Source organism: Dermacentor variabilis, unplaced genomic scaffold, assembly GCF_050947875.1.
Source record: "Dermacentor variabilis isolate Ectoservices unplaced genomic scaffold, ASM5094787v1 scaffold_12, whole genome shotgun sequence".
Lineage (NCBI taxonomy): Eukaryota > Metazoa > Arthropoda > Arachnida > Ixodida > Ixodidae > Dermacentor > Dermacentor variabilis.
Window position 1 is genome coordinate 52,233,616 of NW_027460280.1, and position 15,842 is coordinate 52,249,457.

Below are 15,842 nucleotides of genomic sequence, written 5' to 3' on the forward strand. Positions count from 1 at the left end.
GGAGTACTTGTGGCTGTTAACGCGAATTGATGATGAACGGATTCATTCGCTATTTTTCAGACACGGGCGTGTACGCGCAACATTCCACCACGTCGTCGCGTGTGCGTTTGATACACGTGCCTCCAAAAAAGCGCTTGTTATACCGCTTTGCGGGCTTCTCACCTACTGCACGCGATTCGCGCCACCCCAGGTGGCACTTAACGGGATGAACTCCGCATGCGTGCGGTGGATTGAAGAGGTGGCGGGTGTAGCCTGCCCGGCGTGCAATGACCACAAGGCGCGCGGAGAATGCAGGAAAACTGTCCCAAGGCCTCAGCAGCCTCCGTTGTCCACAGACCACGCAGTCGCTCGCACAGCCTCTATGAACGCAGTTCGCGGAGGCGTATGTACCGCACGGCGTTTCGCCCGCGGCGCCGACAACCGTGCACATGCGAGCTCACTTCGTGAAAACATATTCGACGCAGCCAGGCGGCACGACCCTCAGTCCTCATCTCTCGCTCTTTCTCGGTGCCTTCGACGCGCACGCCTTTGCGCAGCGACGGCTCTCTCCGGCGAATGGGTCGCAATTAGACCGACATTGGGACGATGCAGGTCAAGATCCCATTGTAATACTCATTCGCCGAAGCGACCCAGTTGCGAGCGCTGGCAAACATGCGGGCGCGCGCTTCTCCAAACCACCCGCCTGCTCCGGCCCGCGCGGGTAATTTATGGCGCGAGCGTTTTTTCCCCTTCAACCCGCGTCGTCGCAGCGCCTTAATTAAGTTGACTCTCTGCGCACGCTCTCTGCCCTCCCTAACTCTCCCTCGTTGTCAACGTCCTTCACTCCCAACTCCCACGTGCTCAGCCGCCTCCCCTTTCATTTCCCTTAGGTTGCTGCACTGCCGCTTTTGTTTTTCGATCATGGGCGCCTCTTCGCGTTCCTTTTTTTTTTTACCTCTATCTCTCTATTTCCTATAACCACTCAAGATGGTTCAATTAGCGAGTCTTGATTGCCTGACGAGAGTCGTTGGCACTCTCCAGTGTGTAGTCAGTCTCTTCCCTCCTACGTATATATATATTATTTTGCTTTTATTTTCGTCCAAGAGAAAAAAAGTGACGTGTTAAGACACAGGCTGATGCTAAGCTGCTGTAATTTGTTATCATTCTTGAGAGAAAGCTGTGCGAAAATTAATTGGCTGGACATATCAGCTCCCGCGCATATTAATGCCAGCTATACCGCATAAAACATTTGTGCAGACGAGAACTCTATGATGAGAAAAAAAAAGTGGAGAAAAAAAGAAAGGGTGGCGCGGAAATAAAAGCCGCAAACGATAATAAAAGCGGTCTAACTTGTACGCGCACTTGCGAGCAGCTGCTGAAGCGGAATTGCCGGGTGCGATATATCACTCCCACTGTCACTTCACTATAGAATTGCTTCCCGCACGTTTCATCTCTCAGCAGGTGGCCAACAATTGTTTCGGCATACTCGGCTACTGTTACAGCTAGCAGAATGCGACATTTAAACCTCTTGTAAGTAACGCTTCCGTATCTCAATTAAGAGTGAATCTCACGGAGAGATGGGGTGAAACCGTCTAAACGCAAACAACAGAACAGTTCATAAACAAGCGGACAAAGACCTTGGAAGTTACGCGCCATTCGGCGAAAACAGCCGGAAAGGCTCATCTTCGAGCGCTCGCATAATTCATGAGACGATGTTTTCTTATTCGACAAAGATATCCACGTTATCGTAGTGTCCGTGAAGTTCTTGGTGGCGATTTATATGTATACATATAAAAAGATTATGAAAGAATCTTATGCCGCAAATGAGGCAACACCCATATTTCTTTTACCAGCGAAAAGCTGCGGCGGGAGTTGGCCCATCAGGACCGCTCCGACTACGTGGATGTGGTTGAACAACCATGCATCCGCGCGACATGTAGGCTACTCCAGTGACTACTGCTTTTTATTGCTCTATAGTTCTCTCTGCAAATTACTGTAGTCGCCATCTCCTGCCAGGCCTTTCCGCCTTCTCCGAAGAGCGCGAACGTCTCCTTGCTGTTCTGGAAACTGAAAAGCTTAGGGCCGCGCGAGGTTTGTTCGCAGGGGCGCATGGCGGTCGTGACCCCTCTGGCACATTTCCTCTTCTTCTTTTTCTGTTTTTTTTTTTTTGCAGCCTTCGATGAATGAATTTGGGCACTCGACGCTTGTCATTTCACCCTCCACGGCCCACTTCATGACGCGGATCACGCATGCTCGCTCTCGGACGAGCTTCTGTGCAGCCGCTGCTCGAGCTTCGGCACTCGTCGTATCCACTCGGGGAGAGCGGACAGCGGCCGTAGTAACACTGCGTCAACACACTGGCAGCGCGCGAGCCTACAATTGGCTTCCCCTTGCACGCTCTATCGCTTCCTTTCTTTTTTTGAACGGCTGAGCGAATTTTCTTGAAATATACGGATCAGTCCTGTCCTCCGTTCGCATCGGCCTTGAATGCTTTTGTCCTGAATTCTGGGATTTTACGCGCCAAAACCACGATTTGATTATGAGGCACGCCGTGGTGGGGGACTCCGAATTAATTTTGACCACCAATGGATCTTTGACGTGCCCCCCAATGCACGGGACACGGGCGTTTTTGCATTTCGCCCCCATCCAAATGCGGCCGCTGCGGCCGGGATTCGATCCAGCGACCTCGTGCTCAGCAGCGCAACACCATAGCCGCTAAGCCACCGCGGCGGGTATGCTTTTGTCCTACGCCGCACGCGTGCAGATATCCGCAGTGACCTGAAGAATTGTTCGCGTCAGCTCACCGTCTTCGAAGGCACGCCACAGAGAAAGCACGTACAGCCATGCGGCAGATACAATCAAACGCTTCGAGAAACAGCGCGTTTTTCTCCTCCGCGCGCGCGCCTCTCTCGATGGAAGTGCTGCACCCAAGTGGCACCCGTGGGCGCGCTACCGGCGTTGAGGCTGTTTTTGTGTCTGCGGAGCGCCACGTGCGTTGCTCGTGCCAGGTGCGCGCCACCACAGCCCCTCCCCGCGTCAGCTGCTGGCCGCGCAACCCCCTCGCATGAATTTCGCCCACCCTCCGGGCATAGCGGCAGATGGTGCGCTAGAGTGCGCTCGCTGGCCCGGAATACCTTTTCCTCGCGATCGTGCGCCGGCTTCAGGTGGTCGACGGGGAAGGAGACAAGTCGCACTGCGGTTGATCCCCTCCCCATTGCACAGCATCCGGTGGCCCAAGGAGCGTGCGCCACACGCGTGCGCCAGGTGCCCAGCAATCTGGATGCGTGCAGAATGCGCCCCGGTCAAAGCTCGATTTACCCTAGAGTACAGTGTACCTGTATATGCTACAGGGACTCTAGCCCAGCGGTGTTCCGATTAAATTGTTGATGTAGTGCGGGCGAGAAGATGTGTATGGAGTGCTTCATGCAGCTAACACAGACGAGAGACTGCAATTGATTAGCCCATTGCTGGCTGAGAGCAACAATGTTTTAATTGGGGTACCCAGCGATTAAGAAATTCCAATTATACCTGGGCTCTACAGACTGCTCAGTATGGCACATAAGAAAGTGTGCACTCAAACATCACTGAACTGCATTACTTTCTATTTTAGTGCAGGTGCAGTGCGCTCTTATCTTGGTATTTTCTCAACAAGACAGTCTTAATTCTGCTCCACTCCACAGGTTATAATTCTTTGTTTGGATTATAACCTTCTCCTGGAAGAGTTGTGGCTGCTTGAGCCATCATCAGCAGTGGAGTTTATACACAAACTAGAAAGAGTGCTCATCCATCAGGCCAGAACATAGTCATGAAGAGACTGGGCAAAACAGTTAACTCGAGCTTATCAACATAATAAAAATTAAATAAACAAACTGATTGGTGGAAAGAAAAACAAAGCTAGTCGATGAGGAATAAGGAAATTGGGAACACTACTATGGCCAGCTATATAACTTTAAGAATCAAATCAAAAGGAAAAATTTTTATGATATTCCAAAGGACAGTGGTCCTACTGTTCATAGGCAGATTTGGGTGCACGAGCACAAACCATCATAAAAAATTTACTTATAACTAGTTTAGTAGTACTTGAAGTTACTGGTAGTATGTGAAATTACCATGGAAACTACTGATCACGTTCCATTACAATGTCGCAGTATTCATCTATAAATAAACTGAGGATGTAATTAGCCTGCCCAAGACCTCAAATTTTAAAGGTAGAATATGTGAAAGGTGAATGAATATATGGTAGAGAACAGTAAAAAAATTGCTGGGAGATTGGTGAGGTAAAGGTACAAAAAACATAGAATAACAAGAACATTACTTTTTTAGGGCAATTGTTGCAAATTTAATTGCAGTTCTCACAGGCCAGATTTGATGATTTGTTATTGCAAACTACTGACCTTAAGAACAAGCTTTAGCTTGGGGCCAACGCCTATTCCTCCTGTTCAAATACATGTAAAGCACATAAATACTTTTATGAGACACCCACTGGACTGATCTGAATGAAACTTGTTGCATTTGAGATAGAAAGTTAAAATTTTTGTGGCTCAAGCAAGTAGAATGTTGATTTAAAGCCTACCATTTTTTACAAAATTTCCAGAAAATGGGAAGCTTAAAAAAAGCTGAAGCATGAAGTTTCTAAATCCATACTTCTCTGCCAAAAACACATATCGTAGTTATCTAAACTGCATCCGTTACAGCATCTAAAGTGAACACATATGATATATGAATTTACAGCTTATGTGAAATTGTTACATTGTTTACAAGGGTTTTGCAAAACACTTACTCACAAACTGGTGGCATATTTTAAGAGAGGTGTATAATACATTCAATTTTGCCCATTTTAGATGTAGTATTAGGAGCAGTCTACAGAATTGTGATATCGTTTTTCGTTGCATAGCTACTGAGCTGCAAACTTGATAGTTTGCATTTTGAATAATTTTTGTACGAAAACTTATGGCATAAATAAAGGATCTCCTGAAGAAGTCACTAGATTTAAACTTTTTCTCTTAACTTCAACAAACCTCATCAAGATCGGTGCCGTGGTTGCCAAGACAAACGATTTCTCAGTTCCCATGTGTTCCGAGCTAAAGCTTCTTCTTCAGAGGAACCTAAATTAGTAAATCACCGCATGGATAATGCAGAAGACATGGGTTTGGCTGCCACCTGCGGCAAGCTATCTTTCTCTCCACTTTCACTTCCCCTTTACCTTACTATTTCTACATTTAAATGAAACATGACAATTGATTAACCCTATGCTTTCTCTGGCTTCATTTGTCTGTTTCTATATCACAATGATAGCAGCGAGCACAATTGTCCGTCATCAAAATTTGATCTAAGGGTCAAGTGCATCGGCTCATTATACATCATTTATCATACATTCCAGCGTAATCGCTGGTGCTCATGTATGTTTCGGAATGTACACCACTAGTTGCTTTGTGCATGCAATATACTTAGACAATATTCTTTCGCTACAGAATTTATGACAACATTCGAGAAAGTTCTGATACCTGAAGGCACGCCTTGTTCCAAGCAATTACTTTGCAACAGTGGTTAGCAAGAGAAAAATGGTCACCAGAAAAAGATAAACAATGAATGCATGTCAATATGGTTGCATAAATGGAGTTATTAAAAATAAGGAATGCTGCCACTGCCCCTCCTTCAAGGCTTTTTCTTTTTTTATAATTGTTTATCATTGAGAAAAATGGTCACCAGAAAAAGATAATGTATGCATGTCAATACAGTTGTATGAATAGAGTTATCAGAAATCAAAAATGCAGCCACTGCCACTCCTTCATGGCTTTTCTTTTTATTATTGTTTTATCATTGCGCTCGAAGCTTTGCTACTGTGCCCACAAAGAACAATACCTGCCCTACTCTGCCCATCAGTGAGCTTAGCTTTTGTATGGGCATGACCTTGAAATCATGTAGTGCAATGCTTTGTTTCTGCATCTATGGCACCTATCTTGAAAGCCATAGCACTGGCACAGTGATATCAACCTCTACCACCAAATAAGGCCACGACCCTATTAGTGATGCAACTTGTCCACTTTTTCTTCTGCCGGAGGCATTGCTTAGTCATGAAGTCTAAATATCTGATCAAAAGCTATTGTTTTTAAGAGTGCGCAGGAACATACCCAAAAAGTGGCGGAGATTTCAGGAAGTTCAAATCAAACTGTAGGTTGCCTGCTGCAAGTACAGAAGTATTACCCACATGACAGTATTGTCTAGTGACTAAGCATACTTATTACCAATGAGAAAATATTGCAGGGTAGCCCTTTAACACCTCTTGCATTGAGACAAGCACCTCAATGAAGTTCAAGCTGAATGGTTCAGTGCCATTCAGGCAGAAGAAAGCCACTACCACAATAAAAGTCCATGTTTCATTTGAACAACTCTTGAACATTTGTTGTGGTCTCTTGCCACACCTATATCTAAAAGCACTAAATGGCAAATATGCTAAGACCAGGCTTCTATTTGTAGTCTTTTAGATTTTTCAAGGTTTTTTAGAAGCTCCTCAGCATTTTCTTCTGTAAGAGAACCACACTTGACAACAGTCTTGAGGGCATCCCGCACACTAGGTACCATGTCCTTTGCATTACCAGCAATGTACACGACTCCACCATCGCACAGCAGCTTCCAAATCTTGCCTTCATGCTCTTTGATTCGGTGCTGGACATATCTGAAAAGGCAGGAAGTCACAGTTATAGTGTCTAATAGCTACATGCTAGCAAATTGTATGTATGCTTGGAAGAGTAAATGTCTGAATTTTTGGCAACAGATGATAATCAACACATTTCTGAAGCACTTACCAACACACGCAGTCAGAAGCAATGAGCTCATTGCATAATGTGTACTGTATTTTCTGTTGCATGAGCAAATAACTGTAAGCATGCAGACAAAAAGTAATAATAACAAAAGCAGAAGACAAAACAATGATGGCCACATGGGCACTTGTTCCATATTACTGTGCTTTTGACATCAGTATTTTGGAGTTCGTTAATGCTGCATAATGCAAGCTGAAATTAGCAAGCTGAAATGTTTATCTCATTATTTATGTCTTACATTTTGTGGTCCTGGTCTCTTGAGAATGCAGTCACCAGGTCAAGTAGTCCCATGGTCACAAGCTTGGTCCACTCCTTCTCAAAGAAGAAATCTCCTTTAGCATTGCGGGCACCGAAAAAGAGGAGGTTCCTAGCAATGCCCCTTTGAGCACGATCCTGGATCATGCCACTGAAAGGGGCACACCCTGTCCCTGGCCCCACCATAATGGCAGGAACACCATCAGGGGGCATTCGAAGGCTGCCTTTCTTTGTGGTGATGGCCACTCTTGTCCCTTTGGAAGGATCAAGGCTGGCCAAAAATCTAGTGCAAAGGCCCCTGCATTGAGACATGTATGTCAGGACTCCTTGATCTCAGTATTCTCACTCTGCCCAAAGCAGTCTTTACAACTACCCTTTAATGTCACGGAGAACCTGCTTCCTACAGGAAAACTTGTAATATAGGTCCTTTTGCACACTGCCTTTTGCTTTGATATTCTTGAGCCTGGACACTATCTCTGAGTATTTAAATTCATTTTCTGATCACAGAAAACGGCTTTGTGAGTTCTCAGATGTGAAGCGTTCTATTTACTCTGAGTGTGATGACTAAGGGAAACTGACGGGATCAGTTTTTAGTAACAGTAACAACCATAAGCAGCCAACAGATAATGAAGCTAAGGAAAGCATAGTGGAATGAATTTTTTTCTTTTTACCTTTAATAGTTAATTGTGAGAGTTAAATTTAGAATAAACTTTATATTATTAATAAAGGAGAAGGAAAAAAAAAGAAACAAGAGAAGACAACTTTGCCACTAGAAGGAGTCGAACCCAAAACTTTCCTATGATGCGTGCAATGCTATACTAATTGAGCTATGTTAGAGAGAGAGAGAAAACACCTTTATTGAGCAAAAGGATGGTAGCATCTTCTCTATACTAGTTAACAATACATAGATAAAGAAGGATTACACTACACTTTTAGGGGAACCAATACTCAATCTGGCAAGTTTGGAGAATATTTTTCTGCACGAAAATGACTGAAATGCACAAAATTACTTTGAAATCTGCGACATCACACTGTTGTATGAAGGCTGCAATTTAGGAACTAAATTTAAAAAAGGGATCTTTTGCAATGTTTTCCACCACTTTAATCAACTTTTCCCACCAATTAAATGCTCAATAGTTTATAGAAAGAATACTTTACAACTCTAGGTTGACTAGTGTTGCTCTTTAATGTCCCTTTATGGCTGTAGGCATTTGAGCTCATGTATAACTGAAACAAAAAAGCTTACTTTTTAAATTATAAAGTCTCTACTTCTATTATTGAAACTAGTTGCAAAAGAGCTTCTTTGCCTCCAGAGGGGAGCCGAACCCAGAACTCGCCCATGAGGTGTGTGATGGCATATACCAATTGAGCTATGTTAATGGCAGTTTGTCAGAATCTTCTTTAGACAAGTTAACGGTTCATAGATAAAGAAGAAAGTCACTGCTACAACACAAACTTGCAAAAGAGCTTGTGCTGCCACTTTTACCACATTTTTTTCTGTGATAACAAAGGGCTTGCTTAAACATGAAAAAAATTTGATGGTTTTGCACAAGTGCATTGCTTTAGTAAAGGAACTTGTGAACATCAAAGGCCAACTGCTACAAAATTTTGCTTTGGCTAAATTGGTTATAAATGATAAGTATATACTATTGAAATGACCCTGGCGAAGCTGCGGAGCTAGCAATCGTCAAATGTCCTTATTAGCAGTGTATAAATAGCGCTTAAGCAGATTATTCATGTACATAGCGGTTAGCGGATACGACGTAAGTCCCAGCATGTTACCTCAGAGGTTTATCAGTGCACTGTGGGCAGCCACGGTTGGCACCCAATCTTAGATGTCATGAGGTGCTGCGCATTCAGAGTCATGCATCACTCCCTGTGAGTGGTAATAGTGGTATTTTCTTCAGTTTTGGTAGAAAGAACGTCTACTTTTGCAAGCCTTTCGTGAAGCACCTATTTATATTTCAAATGTAATATTTTGCATGGAGCCTACTCTACATCTGCACTAGTTAACACAAATTTTTTATGCTGTCCAAAATTGGCCTTTAAGGGCTAATAAGGTGCTCCTGTACTCAGTGACAACCTAACAATTCATTACAAGCTCTGCCCACAAAACCACAGTGCACCTCTCTACTTTGCCTCCTTACTTTGATATATAATTCCTAAAAGACGCATATAATGAAAGCTCACCTCTGCCGAGGCCTGAGTGAGCATGATTGTTAACACTCCAGGTTGGACAGCAGCGCATTAGCCACTGCATTCTTATGTCATCACCGTCTACAGTTCCCTGTACAAAGGGGCCACGGAAAAATGGAGGCTTGAACTGATCAGCAATGAGCAAACAAAGGAAGCCTCAGTCCAGAGCCAACGAAAAGAAGTGTCCTTAATAAAATGTTGGCTCTTGGCTGGAACTTCCCTTGTTCACTCACTGTTGATCCGTTCTAGCAAACTGAGTAATTACAAACGTATCATAATGATTTACCATTTCTGCTGATTAAAGTCATACCTCAGTGCATGTTTTCTTCCACTTCTGTAGAAGGTATAGATGACTTCACTGAGGTGAGGCATGTATATGCCATTCTCCCAATTATGGCGAAAGTAATTTTAGGGAACCATTTAACATTTCACCAAAAGGTGGTTGTCAATAAGAATAAGAACTGCCAATAAGAATTCAAAGTAAACAACCTTGTGCAATCTGAACTTTTCTTGCATGTTCTTCAATTAAATGCGACATTGGCTTTCGTTCAGCCACAATATTGTCATATGTATGATGACTATACTTTACAACGCATCACATCAGTCAGTCAACAAGATGTATTGCCACAACACGCCTCGTCCATCGGCCCAGCTACCACTGCATAAGCTACAAAACTGCACTTTGAACATATATAAGATGTTATTTTCAGTTTGCTGCAATTTTTTAATGTTATGGGAGCAATTTTTTCAATTCTTTTAGCAGTGAGGCCAAGTTAACGTGGTTGTTAACACTGAATGCATCTGTGAAACCATTTTCATCCATGCTAATTGACCACAGTATTGTGAATTGGCTGGTACAATTAGAAAACACCAGTGTTGATAGCCCATAACGGTGGCACTCCAACGCTTCCACAAAATAGTTTATAAAGGTATCCAAAAGTTTTACGTGACTGCACAAATGACTGTTCATTTCCCTGCCTTGATTTGCAATATCTCAGCAGCTATGAAATCAGGCATCACAAGACCATTCTGACTCAACCTATTCACTGTACCTGCGAGGTTTCTTCAGCTTGGTGCAGAAGTTTACAATGGCTGCCAAGATGTGTATCTGTCCTGGATGGCAGAGCAGTGAGTTTGCAATAGAAAATGAACGTGGACGTATGGGTGGAATCAAATCAAAAAGGTAGGCTAGTGGCACATTGGCTGTAGTGTGGGGGAAGTCAGCAAACACTTCCAGCACAGTCCGTCGTGGCCGGATGGCATAATCCACAAGGTCCTCCTGGCCAGCAGTAGTGCTGAACTCGCGAAGGCGCTCCTTCTCAAGGTCACTGTTACCAAAGTGCCAGAAAATCTCAAAGAATGACCTACAAGGAAAGGAGATGTTATAACCGGCGTGTTAAAATGCTGCCTTTCTGGAGTTCCGAGACAGATGTTAATTGAACATAGCCATGAAATGCTGCTGTGTGGTGGATTGTATTTTTTGAAAGGCCTCATGATGCAAAGAAGAGTGCTTTGGGTCAAACTACAGGCCCGATCAAACATAATTATGAGTCAACTTTAACCTCCAGCTTGGTGCTGCAGCAGAACAAAGATAAATTACATTTTTAATGATGTGTGTGTGATTGGGAGGGGAAGGACAACTCTGGAACACAAGATTCTGGAAGCATACCTCATTAAAAAATACAGCACTGGAGTATGTGTCAGTGACCTGTCTGTTATACTCACTGTTAAAGAACGCAAGTATCTAGAGCAACACTTGAAGTTTGAATTGAGTTAGATGTGGTTGCAATGGTCTGGCACATGCATAAAATGTTAGCTTATGGTTTTCCTCAAATAAACTAACAGTTTTAAGTGCAGCATTCGTTCTGTCTGCTTCATTGCCTCTGTCCTTTCTTTTTTTTATGCTGGTTTCACATTCTTAATAATATGTTACAGATTATGCAAGAGTTTGCTACTTCTTTAATTGTTTTCAGTTATAGAATTCAAAGTAAACAACCTTGTGCAATCTGAACTTTTCTTGCGTGTTCTTCACAGCTGCTGTGCCTGCCGTTCACTTATTGAAAGTTTCCACATTAAAAAAAGGAAGAACACAGTATATTAAGCTGAGTAGTAGAACTGGCGGCAGTGTTCACATTAAGGCGGCCCTGAACCATCCCTCCAGCTAGGTCGAAAAACAGTCTGCAGATAGCATACGCTATTGTTAACATCTCAGCCAAATTTTGCAGTCGTGCACGGTGCGTAGATCTCGCATGCGGAGTGAAAAGTCACCTATTTCTCAAACACCCTCTTTTCAACAGAAACTTGCTCCTCACTCTTTTCTCGACACATTATTTCATAATATAACAGGTTACCATACGCGGCTGCTATTGGCCAATAGCTAATAGCTAACATCAATCAAGAAAGGTGTTTGCATCAATGCACTTCTTCCTACTGTTGCTGTGTATATTTACTGACGCAGTTTAATAAACAGGCTGAAGTAAGTGAAAATCAGCTTTCATATTTCGACATACTTCTAGAAGAAGCCGACTACTGTCTGCTCATGCTCGGCCGCGACCACCCGCGTAGTGACTAAACTTTAGCCACCCTGCTTATTGGTGTCGCAGCTGTTGAGACTCACTAATTTCGACTAGTTTTGAACACTCAACAAGCCTTGAACCATGCAAAACTTAAGATCAGACCACATGCACGCATGTGCACACATGCACACATGCGCAGCGCGCGCTCACTCCTGGCCACTCCTGGTTACACACCTTGGCAGGCTTTGCTTCGTATTGAGCTATTGATAGTGCTTCAAAACGCGCAAGTTGGATGTGGCTACTATCGGTCGGTCAAGCTGGTGCAGGACAAAGCCAGTCTGCACCACTTAGCACAGTCAGACTATAAATGTGAGTGCACGCTCTAGCTCTGTCGTGCACAAACCAAACGCTGCAGTTGCAAGTAGCTGTGGTCTGTAACACTGCAGCTGCACACTGCGGTAGATACTGCGGCCGCCGTCGGGTGCCGGGATAAGTCCACTGGATGAGTGCACTATGGCTCGCTGAGGACAACCGTGTTTGGCACATCTGGCGCGTCGTAGGTGCCAAAATCGGAAATAGTGCCGTCTACGTGAACATCCAAAATCAAATTTTAACTGTGAGCCACGTCGACGTTCAGTAGGCGGAGCATTGTGGGCACACTGCCTCTGCCGTAGCCTTTACAGTGCAAATCATTGAAGAAGGAGCGTAAGCACTGCAAGCAGTATGTTTGCCAATAACTCCACTTCTGCTGAACGCATTGAAGAATTTTCTTGCGGCAAAGTATTTCTGAAGTAGTCTAATTTAACTACAAATGCATTTGTAAACTTTGATCAGAAGTGGTTCAGGGCCCCTTTAATCAGAGAGTCTACTAATCCACAACAAACAAGCTAAATTTAAGCATATACTTTGACCAGCAATCAGAGCTTCTGAGCAGTCCACACCAATCATGGTTAAATGAGCTTCTTCATAACAATCAGTGGTTTTATACATTATCAACAAAAAACTGCTGTACTTTTGCTCAGTGCTGTCTTCAGATGATGTAAGCTAGGAAGTAAGCTAATCCAGTTACTACAATATGCATTATTAGTAAAGCCTTAAAGGAGAGAAGCTACTGCTTTAACACTTAAAGACATCAGGCACATATGAATCTCACCTCTTAATTCCATCCTAAATCTCAGCACATATGTCTTTTCTGCATTTTGTACACGTCAAAGTGCAGCTGCCATGCCTGGAAATGAAACACTGGCATGGTGCTACTGAGCGACTTCATGCTTAGCTGCATAATGCCATGGTCACATCAGCAGGCAAGGGACACTTTGGCACCATATTCAGAGAATAAATGGTTTTTGCCTTTGCCTTCCTCACACAACTGCAATTTCACCACCACCACATCACAAATCGCACAAATTTGTGGAAGAGCTTACCTCTTAGGAATGTATGTAAGGTCAAAATATTTTTGGGCACATTCTCTAATTGACACCTGTGCTGATAAAAAGTTTGGAAGTGGTGTGCCTTCTTCTGTTGGTGTGACCTTTAAGTACATGTCAGCCTTGAAGCTGAAGAGCCTGAAAAACTCCTCGATGTCCTCTTCACAGTTCTCTGGGTAGACCACCACCACATCGCCTGGCTCAAAAGTGATTTGAGAATCTGTTGGCAGGAAAGGAAAATAAAAAGCAGAAACTGATTCAGTTCTACTACCTATCATGACAGTATTATAAGGGGTTAATGCTCTTGTTGCACATCAACCCATAACAAGTCATTCCTTTCTTTTTTTTTCTCATGCAGACTACACTAGCCTCACTTAAGAATGTCTTCCATGAGGCTGGTGTGGTCTATGCCTGGGCTGTGACGAGGCCCGTTATTGTGGTTGGTGTCTGGAAAGGAGTTAACAAAAAATTGCACTAAGCAAGAATGACATGAATTGTAGAGGCATTACCCATAACAAGAGCTGGGCATTGACTAAAAATATTAAGCTTATTAATCAGAGCCTTTTATTTAATTTACTAAATGATAAATCAGATTTGCAGATTTTTGTACATCAGATAAAAAAATTCAAACATGCTCTTTGTACATAAACAGACAATTTAATATCACATCAGCGACACCTTGCTAGAGTGTACATATATCAAGCATGTCAAACTCACTTAAGACAAATTCATAGGACTTGAGCTATTCACTGCAACAATTGTCCTGCCAACTTGAAGTGCAGGACGCATGGATGGCTTTTGTCCTGACTTCTGAGAGACATGAATGGGCAGGTGCAGTCTTAGCCGGAACACTCAGTCTGTGGTCTTCTCCCTTGCTGTTGAAATAGCGAAATGGGGACATCGGCACTGACACCTGGCCAATTTCGCTCATGCTATCTTAAATAACTAAGGTAAAAGTTAATCACACTTATAGCACTCATTAATTAATTGATAGGTTAATAGATCCAGCCCTACTCTTAATTCAATAACAATGAAAGTTCTCACAGACATCCCTAACAATGCGCAATGTCCATGCTTATTACCATGTTCATACATGCCTCTAGCCAGCATGTTCTCCTGTTTAGCTGCCAACATATTTTTCCCGGATGGTTCACTCTCTTGCCTAACTTTATAAAGAAATGCGATGCATGAGAATCTTGAAATTTTCTGGGTTTAACACCCTGAAAGTGCACAGTGCATTAGTGCCGCACTGGAGGGCTTCAAATTAATTTCGACCGCCCGAGGTTCTTCAACATGCACACAAATGTTTTTGCATTGTGCTCTCATTGAACTTGCAACCTTGTGCTCAGCAGCGAAATGTGTGGTGGAATGTTAAAGAAAGATGTCTGAAGACATGAACCACACTCCTAACAACAGATGAATACAATGATTATATATTTTATGATTATATTCATGCAGACTTTTCTGTACGTGTGTTATGTTCTTATTTTTACCTCTTTTTGTTTTCGAAACTGCACAGCTTTTGTGTCATGTATACTTTGTTTCTCTGTATTCAACCATAATGAATCGTCCTTTTGTGTCTTCAATACTCTGGGTCTAAATATATTGCGTATGTTTAATCTTCATAACTACATTAGAAGCTCGAAATTTTTACCCTATTGTTCGTTTTTCTCCTTCGCATAGTGCTGATAAGAAAGATAAAGATAGGGGGGAAAAAACACGAACCTTGAATATCTAACTTAAGAAGTCGTACGTCCTGAAAATGGTCGAGGCTAGTGACACGCTGATTGGAGATTACAGTGGCTTCAAATAACTTCTCGTATATGATTCCAGGACCGTCCGCGCATGCCGTCTCGCAGATGATTCCGTATTTCGGCGCCGGCAGTAGTTCTTCACTGATTGGCAAGCACCCGACAGGAAGCGGGTGCAAGTTCAAGAGGATTTTCCAGAATTCCCCTAGCCACGGATCCAGCATCCCGTCGGTGCCAAGTTCATGCTGCTCATCGGCGTACAAAGGGTCGAGCAAGCAATTGGCACCCAGTTGGGCCAGACGCCTTTGCAGGCGCTTTGCAGTGAAATTGAACTTCAAGTAAGAAGAGTCACCGAGGCCGATCACGGACTGGTTCATTGTCTTCAGCGAATTCAAGGGCAAGCTTTTCCGTAGGAGAAACGACCAGAAACGTTTCATGTTGTCGGGCTCTTCGCCCTGTCCTGTCGTAGCACAGACAAACAAAACACATTTTTCCTTGATCAGTTCCGCTACAGGATAATCGTCCATAGCCGAGACAGTGACGCAAAATCTATACCGCCTCGCTTGCCTACCGATTCTTTCGGCAACATCCTGAGCAGTTCCTGTCTGACTGCCGTATAAGATCAGAAAACGCCGGTCCATCATATCTGCGACAGTTCTTTCTCGCACACAGATGTTGCCGAAACTTTCAGCTCACATGCGCTACCACCAGCGCTACAAGAAGCCGCAAAGCCTCCACAGAGTCAAGTCGGTCAAGTTTCGCATGTCAACAAATTTCATTCATCCCAGTTATCACGACTTCCACGACTTCCATTTATGTTATTTCTAGTACTTCCTACCACGCGTCTTTGCGTCACTACTCTATCGCGTATTAATAAGCCGCAGTATAGAATGTATG

The 15,842-nt window shown here is 43.5% G+C and overlaps 2 protein-coding genes across 2 annotated transcripts in view; one reads left to right on the top strand and one right to left on the bottom strand.

Moving 5' to 3' along the window:
* Slu7 (Pre-mRNA-splicing factor Slu7) overlaps positions 1–15,842 on the top strand; it is a 51,239-nt gene that overhangs the window by 1,364 nt on the left and 34,033 nt on the right. The window lies entirely within an intron of this gene.
* LOC142565933 (NADPH-dependent diflavin oxidoreductase 1-like) lies at positions 4,059–15,794 on the bottom strand. Its single transcript, XM_075676556.1, has 5 exons — positions 14,920–15,794; positions 13,192–13,414; positions 10,304–10,615; positions 7,039–7,353; positions 4,059–6,655 (listed from the first exon to the last, which is right to left on the bottom strand). Exons 1-5 carry the CDS (start codon positions 15,587–15,589, stop codon positions 6,433–6,435), a joined length of 1,743 nt encoding a protein of 580 aa, XP_075532671.1. The 5' UTR covers positions 15,590–15,794; the 3' UTR covers positions 4,059–6,432.

Bases quoted from the DNA above. Each gene is read 5' to 3' on its own strand.
- LOC142565933 (XM_075676556.1), bottom strand. From the start codon at position 15,589: ATGATGGACCGGCGTTTTCTGATCTTATACGGCAGTCAGACAGGAACT. The intron at 13,415-14,919 runs GTTCGTGTTTTT...TCCTGCCAACAG, and splicing joins TCTTAAGTTAGATATTCAAG to ATTCTCAAATCACTTTTGAG. The intron at 10,616-13,191 runs GTAAGCTCTTCC...CTTTCCTTGTAG, and splicing joins CTTACATACATTCCTAAGAG to GTCATTCTTTGAGATTTTCT.